General features: G+C 48.7%; 1 protein-coding gene across 1 annotated transcript in view; it reads right to left on the reverse strand.

The window, feature by feature from the left end:
• Nucleotides 1–1124: 1124 nt before the first annotated feature.
• The window catches only part of KBTBD12 (kelch repeat and BTB domain containing 12), a 42967-nt gene continuing 19279 nt past the window's right edge, over nucleotides 1125–24812 (reverse strand). Inside the window, exons 4-5 of the mRNA XM_056129298.1 lie at nucleotides 21159–21356; nucleotides 1125–1303 (exon numbers count right to left, since the gene is read on the reverse strand). Of these exons, the coding sequence (XP_055985273.1) occupies nucleotides 1125–1303; nucleotides 21159–21356 (377 nt within the window). The remainder of the gene's footprint in view (nucleotides 1304–21158; nucleotides 21357–24812) is intronic.

Genomic DNA, 24812 nt, shown 5'->3' on the forward strand with positions numbered 1-24812 from the left:
AAACTGAAAACCCCTAAAGCCCCCAAACAGATGTAGAGGTTCAAGTGTCAGCGATAGACTGCCCATGCGTGGTGTCGGGGGCCCCTAAACTTAGTTTGGGAGTGGCTGTCTCCTGATGAGTTTTAGTGTGGTGGGAGAGGAGGGCACTACCCTTCTCCCCCCAGACGGTAGGAGGAGATTTCACAGTCGTGGACCCTTGAGAGTGGCCACCGGAAGGTGCTTCCTCCATCTACCCGGAACCTGGCCTGTTCCGAGATGAAGTGGTCCAGACCGCATGTGTTCAGACAGGACCGCAGAAGGTTGTGTGTCTGAGAGCTGGTCAGGGGCATTTCGGGAGGCCCAGCCCAGGACACTGGCCAGTGCCCAAGGGGACCAGGGAGGAACTCTGTGTTTCTGTTGGTGATGTGGACGCCATTCAGGGAGAAATCTCCTGCTCACTGGGGCAGGACCTGAGGGCTATTGGGTATCTGGGGGACCCTGTGAGCCCCTTGCAGGCCACGCAGCAGGACGAGAGTGGAAGCAGAGCCGAAGGCTGATGCCAAAACAGAGCAGGAAGAGGCATCTTGCTTGGACATCGCCCATCCGTGAAACCCTGGCTGGCGGGGCTGGAGTGACAGCACAGTGGGGAGGGTGTCTGCCTGGCACATGGCTGACTCCAGTTCAGTCTCGGGGTCTGCCAGGAGGAATCCTGAGCACCCCTGGGTATGACCCCCAAGTACTTGAGCCTCTGCCTGGGACCAGGCTCCATCTTCCAGGAGCCCACCTTCCAGCTACAACCTGCTTTTCCCGCCTCGGGTGAAACTTGGAGCCTGGGCAGCTACCTTTGCCCAGCCCTCTCCAAGATCTCCCCATCAGGGGACCGCTTCCTCCGCAGCCGGACCCCGAGTCTCCGCAGTGGGCAGTCCCTGCAGCCCTGTGACATTCCAGGACCCTCTGCAGCGTCAGCCGGGGAGAGTCTTGTCCATCCCATGCCCTTCCCTGAAGCCCCCGCCGCCCAGCTCTGCCCCTGGCTCACTCCACAGGAAGCATACATATGTGTTTGGGGTCACTGGCATGTGGGGGGGGTCTCTCTCCCCTGCGGAACCCACCTTTGCAGACACGACTGGTGGTTCCTCATACTGACCTCATTGTTCATCTTCCTCCACCAGGTCTGAAGGTGGGGGGATGAGGTCACGGGGATTCATCCTGGCCACCAGGCACACGTCATAGCTGTCGTGCATGAGGACGTTAACGGCCACCACGTTCCACTGGTTCTCCCAGGGGTCCAGCTCCAGAATTTCTTTGGTGATGACTTCATGGCGATCTGAATGGGAAAGGGGATAGGTCACAGGGACTCAGTCCAGAGACCCATGGCCTGGAAGGTCTTGCAGGGCCTGAGGCAGAGTATGGGATCAAACACATCCCCAAGCATCTTCAAGGTTCCAGAGCACTGCTCGTGTAACCCTGGGGGTCCCCAAGAAGTACTGGGGTTGCCCAGGTGTTCCCCCACATCTAAGGCTGAGCAGCACCAGCTCAGATCCTCGCATGGACCCACCGACCTGGTTGGCAGAGAGTAACTGGGGCGTCCAGGCCTCCTGAGCACTGCTGGGGATGCTAAGAGGGGGGTCTAGGCAACTCACCATTGAATACAATTAACTGGACTTGGAGGTGGGGGGAGAGAATAGGTAAACATTAACAGGAATATATATATATATAAATGAAAAGTCAGTTACAGAAGATGCTGTTAGGGCCAGAGAGAGCACAGCCAGGAGGGCACGTGCCCTGCACGGGTCTGACCCAGGTTTGATCCCCGGCATCCCATGTGGTCCCCTAAATTATTCACTGCCAGGAATAATTTCCTAGTGCAAAGCCAGGCATCACCTCTGAGCACTGCCGGGTGTGACCCGAAAGCTAGAAAGAGAAAAATAAATAAATAATAAAAAAGGGACCTTCCGTGGGTACTTTCAGTGTGTCAGATAGTAAAGTCATTAGTGAAGGAGTTAGGCTGAGTTCTGATGCATGCTTGAAACTTCCGCCAGATCTACTGGGGCCCAGAGGAACCAAAGTGTTGCAATGCCACAGTCCTGTGGGAAATGCTGATTTTTTTTTTTTCCGTCCTACAGGGAAGGTCTCTGGAGATCACCATGTCCACACCAGGGTAGGTGAAGAAGACCAGGTGGTGCTGGGATTTGAACCTGGATCCCTGAATGTACCAGGCACTCGTGATTTTATTTTGCAGCAGAGAACCAACCCAGGAAGGTCAGCCAAGGTCAGCCAACACGTGTTCCAACCCACCTTCTGCCGTTTCCAAAGGCAGATGTGAGTTTCCAAGGCCTGGTGGGGCGGGGCTGACCGCTTCTGAGCCTCACACAGTGGCTGGGAGGGTCACTTTTCTGATCTGTTCTCAGTTTACCGTTTGGGGGAAGGCATCCATGAGTAGCCGGGGCATGAACCCATGGTGTTAGCAGGGCTGATTTTCTCTGCCTGCCCCCTGATGCTGACCCTAGATCTCCTTCCTCAGGCTGGAGAGCTGGGCGGTTTAGAGCCCCCAGATGCAGTATGTGCGTCCCCCACTCAGGGCTCCCCTATGAGCTGGTGGTCTGCCCCCGCCTGACCACTGAGGAGGGGGAAAGAAGAAAGGAAAGAAAATCCCCCTTATGCTCTATCCAAGTGGGGTCATCATCTTGCTTCACTGTCACAGTTACTGTCACTGTCCCCCATTGTTCATCGATTTGCTCGAGCAGGCTCAGTAACGTCTCCATTGTGAGACTTTGTTGTTACTGTGTTTGGCATATCGAATATGTCACGGGTAGCTTGCCAGGCTCTGCCGTGCGGGCGAGATACTCTTGGTAGCTTTCTGGGCTCTCCAAGAGGGGCGGTGGAATCGAACTCGCTCTGCCGTGTCAACCACGTGCAAGGCAAATGCCCTACCACTGTGCTATCCCTCCAGCCCATCATCTTGCTTATTTCCCAAAATCTTTTCTCCTTGAACTCTTTGTGGTTTCTCTAGGCTGACCTTTATTTGTTTTTTGGTTTTTTTTTTTTCTGGGCCACACCCGGCAAAGCTCAGGGGTTACTTACTCCTAGCTCTGCCCCCAGGAGTTACTTCTGGCAGTGCTCCGGGGATGGATGGCGGGGATGGAACCCAGGTTGGTCACATGCAAGGCAAGCACCCTATCTGCTGTACTCACTCTCTCCAATCCGTCTGGGCAGACTTTTGAGTCCAGACCAGAGATATGAGAGGAAAACGGGCGACGTAACATCGATGTGCCTATTTCAAGGCTGTTTTCCTTTCCTCCACATCCTACCCACTTACTTTTCAGGAGTCCCAGGGAGTTGTCCCATGCATTCTGCCCTCGGTCTTCTTTGCATTGAGTCGAGGAGACAGGCTGAATGCTGCCTACTCCCTCTGGGGTGTGACCCAGGATTCTAGTCTTTTTTGGGGGGGGCCACACCTGGTGGTGCTTAAGGCTTACTCCTGGCTCTGCACTCAGAGATCTCTCCTGGCGTGCTTGGAAACGGTTTGTGGTGCTGGGGAATCAAGCCCTGGTCAGCTGCGTGCAAGGCAAGTGGCACCGTAGCACTGTAGCACTGTCCTCCCATTGTTCATCGTTTTGCTCGAGCGGGCCCAGTAACGTCTCCGTTGTGAGACTTTCTTGTTACTGTGTTTGGCATATCGAACACATCACAGGTAGCTTGCCGGGCTTTGCCGCGTGGGCGAGATAAGGCAAGTAGCTTATCTATTACACTATCTCTCCAGGTCCTCTAGTCTGCTCTTAAAAGCAGGGAGGTGGAGGCTGGAGAGAGAGCACAGTGTGTAAGGTGCTTGCCTTGCATGCAGCTGACCCTGGTTCGATCTCCAGCATCCCATATGGTCTCCAGAGCATGACCAGGAATGATTCTTGAGCGCAGAGCCAGGAGTCCCCCCCAAAGCACTACCGGGCATGCCCCCCCCCAAAAAAAAAAGCAGGAAGATGGTCATAGTATTTCATCTGAAGAGAAGTTAGAGGATTGCCTAGTTAAAAAAAAAAAATCAAGAACGCAGACATACAAATGACAGGAAGTGCTTTATCCTGTAGGGAATCGTTTCTGGGAGATATGGGGAAGTGACACGCTCAGCGGTTGTCGGAATCTCAGTGTCCATGTCACAGGGGAAAATGAGCAGTTACACGGGTGGAGTTAGAGAAGATCCCAGCCAGGTGAATCAAAGCAGATGCCACAGCCGGACATCCAGCTCGGACGCACACCCTGAATTCACCCACAGGGAAATTGCAAAATAATAAAAAAAATTAACAAAGGTGGAAGAGGGCAGAGTGATAGGACAGGGTGTAGGGCATTTGCCTGGACTGCAGCTGGCCTGGCTTCCAGCCTTAGTACCCCATAGCATCCCGGGAGCCCCCTGCAGGACCTGGTCAGCATTGCACCTTCAGGTCCCTGCTAAGAATCCCTGGGAAGGGTCCCCAGGCTTCCCCAGCTCTGTGCTTGGGAGACCCCACACCCCCATAAAGTGAAAAAAAATTCTAAAAAGAAGACTATTATTTTAAAAGATCAATTCTGAAAATGCGAAAAAGTTAAAAGAGTAAACATTAATATTCCAGAATTAAGGAAATCAAAGACACATGTCAACAAACTTGTTGGAAAGGCCCAGGGAGGGTTTAAGGGTTTAAAGGGCTTAAGGGTTTAAGGCTTTAAGGGTTTAACTCATCAGTTAGCTCAGCTGATCAAAGTCAGAATCACAAGACCATAACAGATAAAAGCATGAAAATTCTAAATATTGTCCATCTAGTCTGTGGTCTGTAGCACTGTCCTCCCGTTGTTCATCGATTTACTCGAGTGGGCACCAGTAACGTCTCCATTGTGAGACTTGCTACTGTTTTTGGCATATCCAATACACCATGGGGAGCTTGTCAGGCTTTGCTGTGCGGGCGAGACACTCTCGGTAGCTTGCCGGGCTCTCCGAGAGGGGCGGAGGAATCGAACTCGGGTCGGCCGGGTTGGCCGCATGCAAGGCAAACGCCCTACCCGCTGTGCTATCACTCCAGCCCTTTGGTCATATAAGAGAATTTAAGTTGTTTTGTTTTTGTTTTGGGACCACACCCAGTGATGCTCAGGGGTTACTCCTGGCTCCACACTCAGGGATCACTCCCGGCAGTGCTCAGGGGAGTCAGTGAGATGCCAGGGATTGAGCCTGGGTTGGCCATGAGCAAAGCAAGTGCCCTACCCTCTGTACTATCTCTCCAGTGCCTGAGACGATAGCTTACTCTTCACATCCTTATTCTACACATTTAGGTAAATAAGCATGAAGGTATGATGTGTCAGATGAGCCATGTATGATCAGAACAAGATTCTGCATCTGCTGAACTGTAAGAATAGACCCACACAGTACCCAGATTGCCAACTCTAAACAAAGCAGTGGAGGTGGGGGTGCAACTTGTGGCAAGCTTCCAAACATGGACCAGGCCACCTGGCCCTCATTTCTTCTGTCCCTGAGTCTTAGTCTCCTCCTCTGAAAACTGTATTTCCTGCTCACGAATCAATGCCAAGCTTCCATGTGTGCAACGACATCTAAAAACACACAGATCAGTATGTTAACTCAGCAGGAAAACCAAGTTCCTAGAACCAGCGGCATTCCAGGGGAAAAGAATCCAAAACCAATACAAAAATTCCAAGAATGCAGAACGCATGACGAGACAAGACTGATTCCCTAAAATCATGCCAAGCTGACAACATTCCGTGGTGTCTCTTCGGTTCAGAGGAACAAAACCTTCTCTGTTTAAGCGTGGGCATTTAGAACGGAAGCGACTGGTAATGTCACCGGCTGCTGTCAGCTGTGCCCTCTGCGACCCCTGTTCTAGAGGTGCTCATCACAGCCCCCCAACCCTGCACCCCTCCACCTGAAGACCTTGTCTCAGCTCAGCGGGGCAAGCCAGAGTGCAGCGCCAAGCAGACAATCTGCAGGCAAACGACCCAGATCCCACCCTCTATGGGAGGAACAGCCTTGAGGGGTTTCCCACTGTCCAGGATTTTCCATGGCAAGGAGCCCACCACAGTGACAGCCACCGATTCCTTCTTCCCTTTTCTGCAAAGGTGCAAAATTTATTTGATCTACTGCCCCCTTTTTTGGGGAGAAAATATCACTCACTGACCTCCTGGAAATCTATCATCTTTAAGGCAACCTGCAAAGCCCACGTCTGGTACTGTTACACCTGAGTCTCATGCTGCCCACGCCATCATCCCAGCGCCCCCTGCTGGAGGGTGGTCTCACTTGCTTTGGGAAATTGCTTTTCTGTGTCATTCTCTTAGGGCGTCCTGGTAAAATTAGCACCCGAGTCCTTGTTCCAGCATCTGCTTCTGGCGACGCCCACTTTAGATCCCCTGTTACTCTTAGGAGCCATCAGCTCAATTGGAAATGAAGCCTAAAGGGGCAGAGGGAAGGGAAGTATTGGAGACTGGACTCCTCGAATCAGCGTCTCAGAGGCCAGGGACACAGGGACACATGCCCTCAAGCGACAGGGACACAGGAACTCAACCCCAGCTCAGAGTTCTGTGGTCCAGACTGTGTCGAGCTGTAGGACTAGAGCTGAGAGGTGAAGTTGATGGCTACAGAATTGTCTGGCCCCGAGATCAGACAACCCTGGAGAGTAGCACAGGTAGAAAAGAACAAAATAAGAGTAAGGTAGATTTTCTTTCTGCGGGAGTGGGGGTGTGTGTGATATGCAGGTGGTGCTCAGAGCTTAATTCCTGTCTCTGTGACCAGGGCTGGAGCTATAGCACAGCGAGTAGGGCATTTGAATTTCACGCGGCCAGTCGGCTGACCTGAGTTCGATTCCTCCGCCCTTCTCGGAGAGCCCGGCAAGTTACTGAGAGTATCTCCCCCTCACGGCAAAGCTTAGCAAGCTACCCGTGACGTGTTTGATATGCTAAACATAGTAACAGGTCTCACAATGATACTGGGCCCGCTCGAGCAAATCGATGAACAACGGGAGGACAGTGACAATGACAGTGACCAGGGACCACTCCTGGAAGAAAAGTGTCTTCCGTAGAGGCAGGAGGGAAACTGGGGACATTGGTGGTGGGAAATGTACACTGGTGGAGGGACGGGTGTTGGAGCACCCTATGACTGAAACCCAATCACCGATGACTTTGTAACTGTGTATCTCATGGTGATTCAATTAAAAAAAACTGAGCATCTTTTAAGAGTCTGTGCCAATTTTATTTGTTTTTAAAAATCAATGTCTCATAGCCTAAATTTGCTTATTTATTTCCTCATTATACTTGATTGTCTGTCTTGTATTTTCTATAAACCAGAAAGCAGAAGACTTACCAAGACTGAAAAATTTCAGTGGTGCAAAAATCATTCATACTCTATCACATAGGAAGAAAATACTATAAAACTATAATGATGATGGTCACAGTCACTGTCACTGTCCTCCCGTTGTTCATTGATTTGCTCGAGCGGGCACCAGTAACATCTCACAACAAATGGTGAGACTTGTTGTTACTGTTTTTGGCATATTGAATATGTCACAGGTAGATTGCCAGGCTTTGCTGTGAGGGTGAGATACTCTCGGTAGCTTGCCAGGCTCTCCAAGAGGGGCAGTGGAATCAAATTCGGGTTGGCCATGTCGGCCACATGCAAGGCAAATGCCCTACCCGCTGTACCATCGTTCCAGTCAGATGATGGTCATGATCATTATTTATTTATTTATTTTTAAGGGGAAGACTTCATCCTTTCTGTTGCTTATTTTATTTTATTTTATTTGCTTTTTGGGTCACACCCAGCTATGCACAGGGGTTACTCCTGGCTTTGCACTCAGGAATTACTCCTGGTGGTGCTCAGGGGACCATATGGGATGCTGGGATTCGAACCCGGGTCGGCCGCATGCAAGGCAAACGCCCTACCCTCTGTGCTATCACTCCAGCCCGGTCATGATCATTATTATTCATGATCATTTTGTTACAACAGTGACCATCCAATTTCTCCATTGCAAAAGTATTTATTTTCTCTTATTTTTGTTTGTTTTGGGGCCACGCCTGTTAATGCTCAGGGATTATACCTGACTCCGCACTCAAGAATTACTTCTAGCGGTGCTTGGGGGACAATATGGGATGCTGGGGTTGAGCGTGGGTTGGCTGCATGCAAGGCAAACATCCTAGCAGCTGCACTATCTCCCTGGCCTCCAATTTTCCCTTCCTATAATAAGGATTAACTTTGTATTGATCTTGTGATTGATACGGTTATATTTTGGTGCCTGGTGGATCACCTTTCAACCATTGCTCTTAGCATCTGTTGATGATTTTACCTGAATGAATCCTCTACGAGGGGTCTCAAAAGGGTGAGTCTATACAATTAACTATAGTTGGCACATTGCAAATCACAAGCCCCCGTTACGCTGCCACTAAGTGCAGTTTCTGAGGTACAAGCAAAAGTCTTTTTTCTTTTTGATGAAATATTGATGTGTCAAATTGTGTCAAAAGATGAAATATTCCTGTGTCATCTGTGGATTTTGTACATGGTGTGTTTCAATGACAACTACTGGTGATTTTTTTAAAAAGTGTTTATTATTTATTTAAAATATGTATTTTTCTATTTTAATTTTTATGGTCACACTGGGCGATGCTCAGGGGTTACTCCTGGCTCTGCACTCAGGAATTACTCCTGGCAGTGCTCAGGGGACCATAGGGGATGCTGGGGATCAAACCTGGGATGACCGTGTGCGAGGCAAACACCCTACCTGCTGTACTATCTCTCTGGCCCCCATTTTTCCCCTTTTTTGGGGGGGTTACACTGGTGATGCTCAGGGGTTACTCCTGGCTCTTACTCCTGGCAGTGCTCGGGGGACCATATGGCATGCCAGGAATCGAACCTGGGTCGGCCTTGTGCAAGGCAAACACCTGATCTGCTGTGCTATCACTCCAGCCCCTGCCTTCCACCCTTTTTTTTACCTTTTGGGTCACACCTAGAAATGCACAGGGATTACTCCTGGCTCTGCACTTGGGAATTACTCCTGGAGGTGCTCAGGGAACCATATGGGATGCTGGGAATTGAATCCGGGTCGGCCACATGCAAGGCAAATGTTCTACCAGCTGTGCTATTGCTGCAGTCCCAAACTTCTTTTTTATTGTGGCCCCCATTTTTTAAACATTCAAATGATATCAAATTTGACTCGCCAGGAGCAATTCCTGAGTGTATGAGCCAGGAGTAACCCCTGTGCATCGCCGGGTGTGACCCAAAAAGAAAAAAACAAAACAAAACAAAAAAAACCCAAAAAAACATTTGGCTGGTGCTGACCCTTTGAGGCCTCCCGTTCTGCCTCTTGGTAGGATTCCCTTAGGTCTTTGCTCACCCGCTTCCTGGTGTAAATGACGCTCAGCGCTCACCTTGTACTTGCCGAACCTGAGAGCTGGGAGCAGCTTTCCCCTAAGGAGCTGTTCTAAGCAGCTGGCGGGGAGCAATCCCCACTAATAGCGCAGCCTTCTCCTCTGGCTCCCGCTTAGCTCCTCACGGCCGGGGTGGCTTTATTCACAGGCGAGTCTCTGGGGTTCCTCGCCTGGAAGTTGTTCAGTGAAGGTGTGTGGAATGAATGAACCAGAGACATCATCAGTCAGGACGAGTGGTTTCTCTGCTGGGACCTCGTATTAGGATAATCTGAACCACTTCCCTAGCCCCAGACCCAACATCCTGCTTTTATCGGTCTGGAATTGAGAAGCAAGTTTAACCGACAGGTTAAAAAATACAGACTTGGGTCAGAGTGATAGTACAGTGGGTAGGGCGTTTGCCTCGCACGCGGCCGACCTGGGTTCGATCCCCAGCATCCCATATGGTCCTCTAAGCACTGCCAGGAGTAATTCCTGAGTGCAGAGCCAGGAGTAACCCCTGAGCATTGCTGGGTGTGACCCAAAAAGAAAAAATAAATACAGACTCAAGGACTAGCTGATCAGGGTTTGCTCCTTAAGAGTCAACATTTACCCTGTGTGACTTCTCTGAATGATTTTTGATTCTGTAAAGTAGGGGAGAGTCTCCGGCCCCCGCGCCTGGCTGTCCTCACCGGGGCCCCTTGGAGGGGGAAGGATTGAGTTTCTCTCCCCCCTCACCACCCCGAGCAGAGACCCAGCAGCTGAGGACCTCCAGAGTCAGCCACGGCCATGCTGGTACCACTCTATACATGTCCGGACAGGCCTCATGCATGAAAGAACTGGCAGAGGAACCCAGGCATGCAGGTCCCGGGGCTGAGGTCTCCAAGCCTACTTGGATTGGGACTGGGCCTTCTCCACCCAGATCCCCCATCTTCCAGTAGGTAGGCGTCACACCCACCAGCTGCCGTCAGCGCCAGGTTGGTCCCATCAACGGCCAAGACGCAGAGAATGTAAAACCCAGCTCCCGGAAGCGCGGCTGCATTTGTGGCCATGCAACATCTTATTATCTTATTTTTCCTTTGAGAACCTGGCAGGCTACCAAAAGTATCCTGCCTGCACGGCAGAGTCTGGCAAACTCCCCGTGTCGTATTCAATATGCCAAATACCAGTAACAATGATGGGTCTCATTTTCCTAATCCTGAAAGAGCATTGAAATGGCTCTTTTAAAATCTCGGGGCTAGGAAGAAGGAGACGTTACTGGTGCCTGCTCAAGGAAATCGACGAACAACAGGATGATCGTGATCGTGATTTTTGTTTCTGTAAAGTAGGAGGGTGACAGTTACTTTCGTCATAGGTTATTGTGAGACTCGAATAAACGAAAACATGGAAACATGCAGAGAACAGCCCCGAGCAGACCGCGCAGGCTCTCTGCTAGTGCTCAGCTTTATTCTTCGTTTATTAGTGAGTTAAATGGAAAATAGTGTTCAATGTGCCTTCCTGCCTTCCTTCCTCCCTCCCCTCCCCCTCCCTTCCCTCTCTCCCTCTTTCTCTTTTTCAAAGAACCCAAGGGGGCAGGCTGAAGGGGCGGTGGGGAAAACTGGAGACAGTGGTGGGGGGAGGTGCAATGGTGGTGGAATTGGGGTTGGAATAATGAAAGCCTGTAACAAACCATCAGGAACAACTTTGAAAAGCACAGTGTTTATATAAAGTGTATGGGAAAATTTCCATATGTAGGCCTAACCTATTCTATGGAAACTCCAAAATATATTAATACAGAATTTGCTTTAAAAGTTTGATTAATGACAGGTAAGACATGATTATTATCATAATGAGATCCAAGTACAAAGTAAAATTCAATGTAATACATTTTTGATTCCAGAATTGAAAATGTATGTATGTAACTACACATTTTATTTATATTGTATTAAGTGATGTTAACTTTCTAATTTACATGGATCAAAAATCATGTAGTAATCACCAATTGGCTCTTATTGATTTTTTTTTTTTTGCTTTTTGGGTCACACCTGGCGATGCTCAGGGGTTACTCCTGGTTCATGCACTCAGGAACTCCTCCTGGCCGTGCTCAGGGCACCATATGGGATGCTGGGGATCGAACCCAGGTCGGGCCGCGTGCAAGGCAAATGCCCTACCCGTTGTGCTATCACTCCAGCCCCTGATTTATTTTCTGATCATTCTGTTTGCCAGCTCTTAAGAGTTTTATTGGAATAAGCAAGATAAGCAAGTTTGTGATGTACCTGAAGGGGCAGGTTGGGATCGGGAGGGAAACCGGTGGAGGGAAAGTCACGCTGGTGGTGCTGGAACGCAAAATTCTCGAAACAACTGTCTGATGAACAACTTTGTAAATCACGGTGTTTTTAATAAAAATTAAAACAAAAAAAAGCCTAAAGCTGGAGCTGGAGCCTCAGCGGGCACTGTGTCAGCAGGGAGTCACCCCGCCTTCCTGCCTTGTGGGTTGCACATGGAGCCAAGGGCCCACCTAGGAGCCCGGGATGCTGATGACCCAGGCAGGATTGATTGCTCCTGAGGTTGGCACTGGCGCTCCGGGATGCTGGGACTCCGTCCTGCCACTTGGTGGCGCCTGCCCTCTCTCTCTGCATCAGGAGCCTGGCTCTGTCCTTGCAGCCTGCATCTCTTCACTGCATCTCTTCTCTTTCCCGAGGCTCTCCTGCATTTCTTGCTTTGCGGTCACGCCCAGCGGTGCCCAGGGCCCCCTCTGGCTCTACACGCAGGGGTCATTGCAGGCGGGGCACAGGGGGCGGGAGGCAGTGCTGTTGGCTGCAGGCAAAGCAAGTGCCAGAAGCCTGGCCTCTCCCCCTGGTCCCCTCTCCACGAGATGCTCCCTACAGCATTCAGCTTCATCCTCCTCCCTCATTGATGGGGCCAGTAGGGGCGGAAGGCGCTGACCTTTTCCTTAAGAACAGCTTGACCGGAAATTAGTTCACATCCCATAAACTCATCTTTGCAAACTGTAGCTTTCGGTGACTTTCAATCTGTTGGCACAGCTGTGTGGTCGCAACTGAAATTTTAGGATATTTGGCCTTTTGTTTGTTTGGGGGGCTACACTTGGCAATGCTCAGGGCCTACCCCTAGCTCTGCACTTAGGGATGCCACAGATTCACCCAGGTGAGCTACATGCGAGGTAGACACCTGAACCCTTGTACTATCTTTCTGATAATAAATTAAAAAAAATTTCACCGACAAAAAAATACTAGGAATTTTTTGCCCTAATTTTATTTTTGTTTCTTTGTTTCTTTTTTTTTTCTTTTTGGGTCACACCTGGCATGCTCAGGGGTTACTCCTGGCTTTGCACTCAGGAATCACTCCTGGAAGTGCTCAGGGGACCACATGGGATGCTGGGAATCGAACCCCAGTTGGCCACATGTGAGGCAAACGCCCTATCCACTGTGCTATCACTCCAGCCGCGCTAATTTTATTTTTGGATTGTGCATTGTGAGAGCAGAGAAACACAATTTTTAAGACATCAATGGTCTATCCTGAAACCCTGCTGAATCTATTAACTTTTTTTGGGGGGGTTAGTGGGTCTTAATCAGAGGTGCAAAAGGGTTGCTCCTGGCTCTGTGCTCTGGGGTCACTCTCGGCAGTGCCTGAGGAACCATACGTGGTATTGGGTCGGCTGTGTGAAAGGCAAATGCCTTACTTGCTGGTCTATCTCCCTGGCTCCTCTTGACCTGCACTGCGATAGAATGGCATCAGTTTTCTCCTGGTTCCCGCCAGGGCTGCCAGCTTGCTGTTCTTCCAGTTTCCAGTCTCGCTAAGGTATAATTTTGTTTAGTTCGGTACTTCCTATTTGCATGATTAGACATGGCCACATGGAATTCTAGATGAGATGCAGGATGTGCTTTCCCTGTGCAACCTCTTTCTTTTGCTGAAGTTCACTATTCATTTATTATCCATGGAGAGATAGCATAGTGGTAGGGTGTTTGCCTTGCGTGTGGCTGGCCCTGCCGAGCCAGGTTCGATTCTTCCACCCCTCTCGGAGAGCCGGGCAAGCTACCGAGAGTATCTCGCCTGCACGGCAAAGCCTAGCAAGCTACCCGTGATGTATTCATATGCCAAACACCGTAACAACAAGTCTCACAATGGAGACATTACTGGGCCCGCTCGAGCAAATCAATGAACAACAGGAGGACAGACAGACAATATTCATTCACTATTCATTCACTATTCATTTAGTTTGGGCCACACCCGGAGGTGCTCTGGGGCCACTCCCGGGTGTCCTCCAGGACCAGGCAGGGATGGGGATTGAACCCAGGGCTCCTGCACACCAAGTATGTCCTCCATCCACCGGACCCAGCGGCCCGGTCTGTCATTAGTGTTTTCATTGTTCTTCTCCGAATGTCTAGATGTCTAAATATTTCCAGACACTCAGTCGCCCTTCTGGAAGTCACATCTGCAGAGCCTTTGGCCAGCTCTGTTTGGGACCAGCTGCTCCTCGGGCCTCCGATGCAGTCTTCTGCATACGGACCTCCTGGTGAAAGGAGCTAGGAAGGCTAGGAAGGAGTTAATTAACTTGCAAAATTGCTTTCTGTAAATAGTTCAGCAGCCTTGAGGTTACAAAATTGGATTGAATCCAGTAGATGTGTAAGGTATGGGTTAGACATAACTATTTAAAGATAGATAGAGTGTTTTGACCATTCTGGAAACTGAAACTATGTGACCGGGTCAAGGTGTTTGAGTCAAGATACTGCAAGAAAAACTGCAAGGAACCTAGCAAAACATGTATGTGCAAAATATGTGGGAAAAATATGTGGTCTTTGTTCTCAAACTGTATAAAAGATGGCCTGTTTCTGAGTTCGAGGCTCTCAGCCTCTGCCCGCTCTCGGGTATGTTGCAGAGCCCCAGCATGCTGGCTTGAATAAAACCCCGCTTGAATTCCTGCAGGAACATTGTCTGTCTGGTCTCTCCATGCCTCCCAGGGCTAGGGAACTCCTGACCCCAACCCCAACACTGGCTTCAGTTTTCCTCTAATGGTAACTGGGATCTCCTGTCCACAGAGTTTTACAGTTTTTTTTTTTTTTTTGAGGTGTGGCTGGTACCAAGGATCACACCCAGGGTATGGGTCACACACACAGCATGTGCTCTACCATTGAGCCAATTCCCTGGCCCCTCCCCTCTCTTCACTTACATATTTACTTACAATAAATTGAAAAAAAAAAAGAGAGCATATTCTACCAGAAAGGCAGAGAGGGGATACTTTGTGGACTTTCGAAAACATGCCCACACATCACTAACAGGCCAGCAGCTTAGATGAAAAGGTAGAAATCATTTACCCAGAGGGTTTTTTTTTTTAACTTCATGTTTTTTGGCAGATATTTGATGTGGGGTGAGGTCACACCCGGTTATGCTCAGGGCTTACTTCTGGCTCTGTGCTCAGGGATCACTCCTTGGGGGACCCTACGTGGTGCCGGGGTCAGCTATATGCAAGGCAAGTGCCTTCCCTACTGAACTATGTCTCTGATCTCAGCTTATAAAAAAAAGGTTTTTTTGGGGGCCTGACAGTGCTCAGGGATTACTCCTGGCTCTGCATTCAGGAATTATTTCTGGCAGTGATCAGGGGATCATATGTAGAGCTGGGGATCAAACCAGGATTGGTCACATGCAAAGCAAGTGTTCTACCCACAGTACTATCTCTCTGACCCTCTGGCCCTACATACGAAGTACGTACTCTAGACCATAAAACTGTCTTCCTGGCCAAGAACTCCTTGAACTATTATTTGCCTATTTCATTGACACAGTCCTCCGTGCCCTCCCACGCACCCCCCCCCCCCCCATTTCTCTGAGGATACTACTACATGGACTCTGTTTTTTTTTTCAGATTTTTTTTTTTTGCTAATTCCTGTCATTTTTGGGGTCTGGTTACATACCTAAAGGAGAATTTTCCAGTCTCCTGCCCACATTTTGGAAGCCAAGGAATGGAGAAAAGTAGGGCTCTCAGTAGCCATTGTGCAATTTATCACTGTCCACTTCTAGTCATGGATGCGTCACCTCACCTCTGGCCTCCATGTCAGACTTTCCATGGGGTCAAGGCAGGGTTTTATTGAACTTGTTGAGAGTAGGGCGGGGCATTCAAGGTCTTTCTGTCTTTCAACTAACCCTCACCTGTATTTTTTTTTTTTTTTGGCCACACCTAGGGATGCTCAGGGGTTACTTCTGGCTCTGCACTAAGGGATCACTCTTTTTTAATTTGTTTGGTTTTGTTATAGGTCACACACACCAATGTGGGTTTTGCGTGAGGGCCATTCCTTTTGCTTGATTGTTTGGTTTTGATGTTCAGGGCTTACTCTCGGTTCTGCTCTCAGGAATCGCTCCTGGCAGTACTCATGAGGCCATATGGGGTATCAGGATCGAACTGGGTTGGCCACATGCAAAGTGTAAGCTCTCTCCACTGTGCCATCACTCCAGCCCTCAGGGATCACACTCCTGGTGGGCTCCGGGGACCATATGAGGTCCTGGGGCGTTGAACCCAGGTCAGCTGTGTGCAAGGCAAATGCCCAACCTGCTGTACTGTTTCTCTGGACCCTCGGTTTCATATTTTGGTAGTATTGCTTTTGTGTTTTCTTACAGAGCTACATGGCTATCAATTTCTTCCTGTGATATCTGTTTTTCCTGCACAAAGTTCAGAACTTTCTCAGGTCTAGTTAATTAATACTCATTTATCTGATTTCCTCTCCTCCCAAACTCTCACATTTTTTGGTTTTGGGGCCATATCTAACAGTGCTGAGGGCCATATCTAACTCCTGGCTCTGTATTTAGGGTTCACTCCTGGAGGGGCTCAGGGAACCATATGGGGTACCAGGACTTGAACCCAGGTCAGCCGCACGTGGGGTGAGCAGGCTATATGCTGTATTATCTATCTGGCCTCTCTGTCTTCCAAAAATTTTGGTGCTGTTGTTCTCCCTTTTCTCTCAGGGTCTTCATCACACTACTGTAATTTTAGTGAATTTGGAGAGAAAAATAGAAGTAGTCAACTTACATTTATTTATTTATTTTTGCTTTTTGGGTCACACCCGGTGATGCACAGGGGTTACTCCTGGCTCTTTATTCAGGAATTACTCCTGGTGGTGCTCGGGGGACCATATGGGAGGCTGGGAATCGAACCCGGGTTGGCCGCATGCAAGGCAAACGCCCTACCCGCTGTGCTATTGCTCTAGCCCCTCAACTTACATTTAAACCCAAACCAAATCTTTTTAACAAATCCCAAACATCTCAAGATTGCATCCTGAATGCTTGTAAATGGTATGTTTCGATACATGTGATTGAATTTACTAACTAGACGATAAGAGATTAATTTCTTGACTGTGGTTTCCTGAATAAATGAATGAAAGGAGTAGATTTGTGCCCCAGATGAGGCAAAACATCCGTGCCTGGTTTTAGGTCTGATGCTAAACCATCTTGGCTAAATTGAGCACGCTATTATTTAATTGTTCTCATTTTCATAAAAGCCCAGTGATGATTCATTCAGTTAATCCCAGCCAATCTACCAAATAACTCAAATGGGCACACACGTAAAACCCCTTTCCCTCTGGCTGAAAGCATTAATGGTCCAACACAGTACCAAGAAAAGAGGTTGGCTCCTAGTATGGTTTTCGGTACGTGGGGAAAAACCAGGAGGATGTTGACGGCCTAACTCAGTATTCTACAAAGGAAGATAAGGTCAAGGAGCCAGGCAGAACACAGCATCATCTAGACCCTTAGATGCTAATTACTCTCTACCCCACTCGAGATACTGATGCTACTGCTTGGATTTATTCTCTGTTCTTTTTTCGGTCAAGACGGAAGCTGAGAGCCAGAGGGTGGCCAGAGGGCACATAATCATCGCCAGAGGAGAGCCCGGGTGGAAAAGTGTGCACAGCAGCTGGGGCCTCGCTCTGATGCTTCTAGCTCTCCTTAGAGGTTTCTTGTTGTTTTAATAGGCTGTTATTCTCCTACGCTATCATATAGAAGATATTAAGAAAGGGTTTGAAAGGCCTCTTTGCAATTCCCTGTGAAGAACAAAGAAGGAATTAAAGATTTTTTTATCATGGGAATTTTCAAGCATTTCTAAGAGTGAAATAAAGCCCCGTGTACCCACTGCCAGTTGGGGGGCTGCTGGGGTTTGGACATAGGCTCCACACACTGTCCCAGACCCCTGGTACCCAGCTGATGTACTCCAGACCTCTGGTACCACTGGTACCAGAGGATCAACATTTTACCATTGCTGTTGTGAAATCTATTCTTTGTTGTTGTTGTTGTTATATTTATTTATTGACCTCTGCCCCTCTCGGAGAGCCCAGCAAGCTACTGAGAGTATCTCGCCAGCACGGCAGAGCCTGGCAAGCTCCCCGTGACGTATTCGATATGCCAAACACAGTAACAACAAGTCTTAAAAAAATGGAGACGTAACTGGGCCCGCTCGAGCAAATTGATGATCAATGGGAGGACAGTGTTTGTTTGTTTGCTTTTTGTTATTTATAGAGTCACTGTGGGAAAAGTTAAAAAGCTTTCAGGTTTAAGTCTTGGTCATATAATGATCAAACAACTTTCCCTTCACCAGTACTCATTTTTCACCAAGAACCCCAATATACCCCCCAACCCTCCTAATGCCTGTGAGGCAGATGACTGAAATCTATTTTTGTCTCCCTCCCCAACATCAACCTTATTTCTATTCTAAAATTTATTTGATATAGAGTAAATTATAAGTCAACTTTAGACCATGCTAATTCCACTCATCAACATTTCTGAACAACCACTCATCATCAGGACTGTTTTAAATTTTTTCTTTCTCCTTTTCATAAAATGGCAATGCCATTATTATTATAACCCAAGATAATGAACCATTCTATCATATCACTCAGTACCCCAAAGATTCCAATTTTCCATTTTATCTGAAAAAAAAAGATGTCTTTTAATAGAAGATATGTTTGAATCAGTATCAAATAAGGCCCACTTAAGGCTTTTGATTCCTTAATCGCCAAAGTCTTCTAAAAAATTGTGTCAATGTTGATTTGTGTGTGTGTGTGTGTGTGTGTGTATGTATGTGTATGTGTGTGTGGCCACACCTGGCAGTGCTCAGAGGTTACTCCTTAATGTGTCAAGGTCACGGTCCTCCCGTTGTTCATAGATTTGCTCGAGTGGGCCCAGTAACATCTCCATCGTGAGACTAGTTGCTACTGTGTTTGGCATATCGAATATGTCTCGGGTAGCTTGCCAGGCTCTGCCGTGCAGGCGAGATACTCTCGGTAGCTTGCCGGGCTCTCCAAGAGGGGCGGAGGAATCGAACTCGGGTTGGCCATATTGGCTGCGTGCAAGGCAAACACCCTACCGCTGTGCTATCGCTCCAGCCTTAATGTGTACTCAGGAATTACTGCTAGAGGTGCTCAGGTAACCATACTGGATGCTGCGGATTGAACCTGGGTCAAGTGTTTGCAAGACCAGCATCCTCCAGGCTGTATCGTCTCCCCGACTGTTCGTTTCTATCTTACATATAACTGTGTGCTTTAAACACTGAGGAAGCCATGAGAGTCTTGGCTGCAGTGTCAGCTTTTCAGTTTGGCATGCTTCCAAAGTTTGAAGTGCTTTTGAGGCATGCTTTCCTGGGTACACACTGAGGCAGTACTTCTAGAGTATAATTAGAATTAGTAATTTTTTTTTTTTTGCTTTTTGGGTCACACCCAGCGGTGCTCAGGGGTTATTCCTGCCTCATACACTCAGAAATTACTCCTGGCAGTGCTCGGGGGACCATATGGGATGCTGGGAATAGAACCCGGGTCGGCTGCATGCAAGGCAAACGCCCTCCCGGCTGTGCTATTGCTCCAGCCCCAGAATTGGTAATTTTTTAATGTGTGTGGACTATACCTGGTGCTGCCTAGGGGCGGGGGGTGGGGTTTGGGATGCTTCTGGGCATTGAACCCAAGGCCTAGGTACTCAAGCCCGTGAGCCGGAGCTCCAGTTACAGGCTCATTTGTTTGGTTTTTGGGTTTTTGGGTCACATCTGACAGTGTTTAGGGCCTACTTCTGGCAGGGTTCAGGGGACTGTATGTGGTTCTGAGGACCAATTGGGCTGACTGTGTGCTAAGTAGGTACTTCACCCACTATGATTCAATTTCTTCAGTCTAAAGAGTCATTTTTAATATAACTGCATTTGGCTTACTTACCACTGCAACGAATCACATTTTGGAGACATTTGTTTATTAGGTTTGTGCAGACTTAAAAACTCAGTTGCACTGAAAAATTATGAATTCATAATGCAGGACAATTAGGCTACAATTAGATATATGCACCCCACTGAGTTTGGCAATACACATATGCATGAGGGGTTATTTTAGAAATGCTTTGAAGCAATTCATTTCTAGTAGTAATACTGGAGAAAGAATCAATCTTCTGAGGATAGGATCTCTTGAGCAATAAATACAGATAAATGTTTGTCCTAACGTTTGATGGGCCAGAAAGTTAGTGCAGTGGCAGAGTGTTTGCCTTGTACCCAGCTGACCTGTGTCATCCCAGCATTGCACAGAACGTTCATGAGTAACTCCTGAGCACTACTGGGTGTGGCCCCAAAATGAAAAACCAAAACCAATACCAAAAACCAAGACCCTAATGCTTGAGGTCATTTTTCTTTCACCAGTTCTCTACTTTTGGGGGTATTCTGGCTGGGGTGCTCTGCAGTGATCAGAGAGTGGGGGGTTTATACAAGGGACTGAACATGAGAGTCCCACATGCAAAATTCTTCCCCCCCTTTTTACTGAAAAAAAAAAAAGTTACAAAGCTTTCATGTTTGAGTTTCAGTCATACGATGATCAAACACCCATCCCTTTGCCAATGCACATTCTCCATCATCAAAGTCCCCAGTATACCCTCCCTTCTATCCCTCTCCCCTGCCTCCATGGCAGACAATTTCCCCCATACTCTCTACTTTGGGGCATTATTGTTTGTAATGGGCTGGAGCGATAGCACAGCAGGTAGGGCGTTTGCCTTGCACGCAGCCAACATGGCCGACCCGAGTTCGATTCCTCCGCCCCTCTCGGAGAGCCCGGCAAGCTACTGAGAGTATCTTGCCCGCACGGCAAAGCCTGGCAAGCTCCCCATGATGTATTGGATGTGCCAAACACAGTAACAAGTCTCACAATGTTACTGGGCCCGCTCAAGCAAACTGTTTGTGATATAGATACCAAAAGGCATCATGTTTGGAAGTTTGGTCCTTTATCTACTTTCAGCACACATCTCCCATCCCGAACGATCCCTCCAACCATCATTAACTTAGTGATCCCATCTCTATCCCAGCTGCCTTCTCCCCCAACATGCAAAGTTCTTTAAGTCATTTTCCAGGTCCATGTTCTTTGTGTTTTAAAATATCTTCTTTAATTCTACAATCGTATTGAACTCTTTTTGTTGTTATTTGTTTTTGGGCCACATCTGGCAGTGCTCAGAGTTTACTCCTACTTCTACACTCTGGAATCAGTCCTGGCAGTTCTTGGGGAACCATATGGGATGCTGCGGATCAAACCCAGGTCAGCCACATGCAAGGCGAACACCCTTCTCTCTGTACCATCTCTCTGACCCCTGAACTTCTATCGTATGAGTGTCTATGCTATGTCCCAGACTCATTATAGACTGGGTCCCATTTGATTCTGAGATTAGCCCACAGGGGTAATAGTTCTATTGTGAATTCCACAGTTCAGGGGTGGGGTGAGTTTCTCCAGGTCACTCAACTTGAAAGGCCGTAAGTGAACTCTGAGGAGATCTGCCAGCGCGGGTCAAAATCAGTGCCAAAGGCGGTGCCCAGTACTAAGATGGGCTCTTACCTGCTCCGTGGAAGCCCCCGCAGACATACAGCTTTCCGTCCACTACCCCCGTGTTGGTAGAATTGGTTCGAAGGGAGAGCAGGGGGCTGGGCAGAGGTGGACCCTCTCTCCAGAAGTCTCCGTCGGGGTTGTAGATTTCCACTGCGTCCAGGCACTTCCGAACCTGCCCCTTGTCCCGACCGATGCAGCCAATTCCGCCTGCGAGAATAATGAGGTCCCGAAGTTAAGAGGGTCACTAACGAACAGTTCACGACCAGCAGCACCCACTATGCTGTGGCTTAGGTCATAGGGTGAGGGGCTTTTGACTTTGTCTTCCTTTCTCCTTTCTTCCCTTCCCTTCCTTCCTCCCTTTCTCCCTCCCTCCTCTCCTCTCTTTCCTCCTCTCCTCCTCTCCTCCTCTCCTCCCTCCCTCCCTTCCTTCCTCCCTCCCTCCCTCCCTCCCTCCCTTCCTTCCTTCCTTCCTTCCTCTCCCTCCTTCCTTCCTTCTCCTTCCCTCCTTCCTTCCTTCCCCTTCCTTCCTTCCTTCCTTCCTTCCTTCCTTCCTTCCTTCCTTCCTCTCCCTCCTTCCTTCCTTCTCCTTCCTTCCTTCCTTCCTTCCTTCCTTCCTTCCTTCCTCTCCCTCCTTCCTTCCTTCCTTCCTTCCTTCCTTCCTTCCTTCCTTCCTTCCTTCCTTCCTCTCCCTCCTTCCTTCCTTCCTCTCCCTCCTTCCTTCCTTCCCCTTCCTTCCTTCCTTCCTTCCTTCCTTCCTTCCTTCCTTCTTTCCTTCCTTCCTTCCTTCCATATTTGGGCCACACCAAGCAGGGCTCAGGGTTTACTCCTGGCTCTGTGCTCAGGGATCACTCAGTGGACATGTACAATGCCAGAGATCGAACCCTGGCTAGCTGCATGCAAAGCAAGCACCCTACCCATTGTACTATCCTTCTGGCTCCTTCTCTTTCTTTTCCTCTGCAGTGCTGGGAACTGAATCTGTATCTCACAGAGGCAAGGCACGGCCTCAACTGCGGGGCCACATCCCAGGCCATCTGTACTTTTCTTTCTTGTCTGCTACTGTTTCTAAGACAGTTTTGAAGCAATAGAGATGTCTACAATGGAAGCGGAGCCAAATTCAGAGTCATTTTTTATCGATGATGTTCTGTCTGCGCTAATCCACGAGGCTAATCACAGAGGCTGGAGTTATATAAACTCGTACTCATTCTCACTGCGAATGTCCCCGTCACACCAAGGATTTCAATTTTGGATGTGAGGAAATCTACTTTGAGAGAAGCTTGTCTGTGGATCATCAGCAACAATTTCATTCACTGGTGAGCTAACGACAGCCTTTTCCACTTCTCTTGGTTGCGAGCCTCTACTTTCTTCACTGGGTAAATCTTTCCCAATGAGAGACCGTTCTGTGGCTGAATTTCAGATTTGGGAGTCAGAGAGACAGTACTGCTAGTGGGGCACTTTGCTTTGCATGTGGCTGACCCAAGTTCAATCCCCTGAGCAACACCAAGCATGATCCCTGAGCACAGAGCCAAGAGTAAGTAAACGCTGAGCACAGCCAACGTGTCCCCCTAATTAAACAATAAATTTCAGATTTTTTTGCTGCTTTTTTTTGGGTCACATGCAGCTATGCTCAGGGGTTGCTCCTCACTCTGCACTCAGGAATTACTCCTGGCAGTGCTTGGGGGACCTTATGGGATGCTGGGGATTGAACCCGGTTCAGTCGCATGCAAGGCAAATGCCCTACCTGCTGTACTATCGTTCCGGTCCCAAATTTCAGATTTGGGGTCCAAGGAAGGCTTGAAATCCAAATGCCCAGTGCATTTTTTGATTATCTCTGGCACATTTTATTCACTGATAGTCACTGAGCACTGTTGTATGCGGGGTAACGACATGCTAAGTGATCAGGAGCTTGGGAAGATGAAGAAGGCGTTTCCTGCTGGTAAGAGATGAGTGGGGCAGAGAGGGTCAGGCTGCAGGATGTGATGGATAGCTTTAAAGAGATACAGATTGTACTGAGAGGCCTGGAAACTGCATTGGTGGTATAAATAGCACGTCCCTAATTAGGACTTTAAGTGTAACCCTCCCTGGGAAGTTAATGGAATAAGAATTTGTAGTCTACTAAGAAGAAATAGCTTGGCAGATGACATTTTCCCCTCTCCTCCCTCTCCATACCCCACTGACGGAAAGGCCTGGAAAATCACGGCTGTCTCTTGATTTGGGGAGAGGCTCCTGAGACCAAGGGGCTCTCCCTGGAAGGTGACCTACTCCTTGGTGGGAAGACCCCGCTTCTCGATGACCTGAGAGCAGACCCTCAAAGAGCTCTGATCTTCACCCCCACTCAGAAAGCCCCGAAGAAGCCCGCCTTGGGCAACAAAGCTCTCTCCTCCAGGGCTCCTGAATGGTGTTTGGTCACAGCTACAGCAACGACAAAAGTCAAACTAAGGGACCCGAGTGGCAGGAGGGCAGTGCAGGTAGGTTTGCCTTGCATGCAGCTGACCCTGGTCTCATCTCTGGCACCTCACTGGTCCACCTTGCTCCATCCGGAAGTGATCCCTGAGCTCAGAGCCAGGAGTAAGTCTTGAGCACCACTGGGTGTAGCCCCAAGAAACCAGAAAAATAAAATAACAAAAACAACAACAACAGAAAAAAACAAAACAAAAAAAACCGACGACAACAAATTAAGAAATGCTGTGATCTCAGGCTATCTATGAAATGTCTCATTTACTGAGAAATTAACTGCTTACACTATTATATGAAGTTTCTTTTCCTTCTGTTATTTTATTCCATTTCCGGCTAGTCAGCTGGTATTTGCATTATCCCCTGTTTTTCAGTATTTTGGTAGGGGGCAGTATTTCGGTCTGAGCCACTCAGCAGCACGCAAGGCTTCACGCTTGCTCAGAGATCACGCCTGGGAGATCAACTGTGGTGACAGGGACTGCATTCAAAGCGGGTGGTGCCTCAGTCCCTGTGTACTATCTCTCCGGCCCTGTTTTCCGTTTGATGAGTCAACCTTCAGCTCCGTGTGTGTGCTCCTTAGCACAGTGCCCGCCACACTGTACAACTGTAACGAACGAGGGACAAATGGGACTTGTCCTTTGCTTTCGGCAGGTACAGCTTCCATGAGCTCATGGGGGGAAAAGGCCATTTTTCACTGCACTGATATTCACAGCACCTGACACTCAGTTCTTAACGAATCTAAGAAAAGGGATGGGGCTGGAGTGATAGTACAGTGAGTAGGGTGTTTGTCTTGCATGTAGCCAGCCTGGGTTTGACTCCAACACCCCATATGGTCCCCCAAGCACTGCCAGGAGTAATTCCTGAGTGCAGAGCCAGGAGTAACCCCTGATTATCACCAGGTGTGACCACCCCCCTCCAAAAAAAAAAAAAAGGAAAAAGAGAGAAAAGAGACACAACAGCTGGTGTGTTTCTCACAGCTGGGGCCAAACGCCAGGCATCTAAGGTGATTTAGGAAGGAACTTTTGGGTTTCCTTTTTTGCTGATGGAGATGGTTTCCTGTCTCAGTGGAGATCTGTATGAATTCAGTATGAATCCAGGGACTGAGGGTATAAACTCTGGGCTCTCTGGCTGCTTTCTCTCTTATCTGCTGGGATAAATAATTTAGTCCATCTCAGTGCCAAGTCTGAGCTGCAGCGCTTCCCGGGAGGGCCA

Source organism: Sorex fumeus, unplaced genomic scaffold, assembly GCF_029834395.1.
Source record: "Sorex fumeus unplaced genomic scaffold, SorFum_2.1 ptg000072l, whole genome shotgun sequence".
NCBI lineage: Eukaryota > Metazoa > Chordata > Mammalia > Eulipotyphla > Soricidae > Sorex > Sorex fumeus.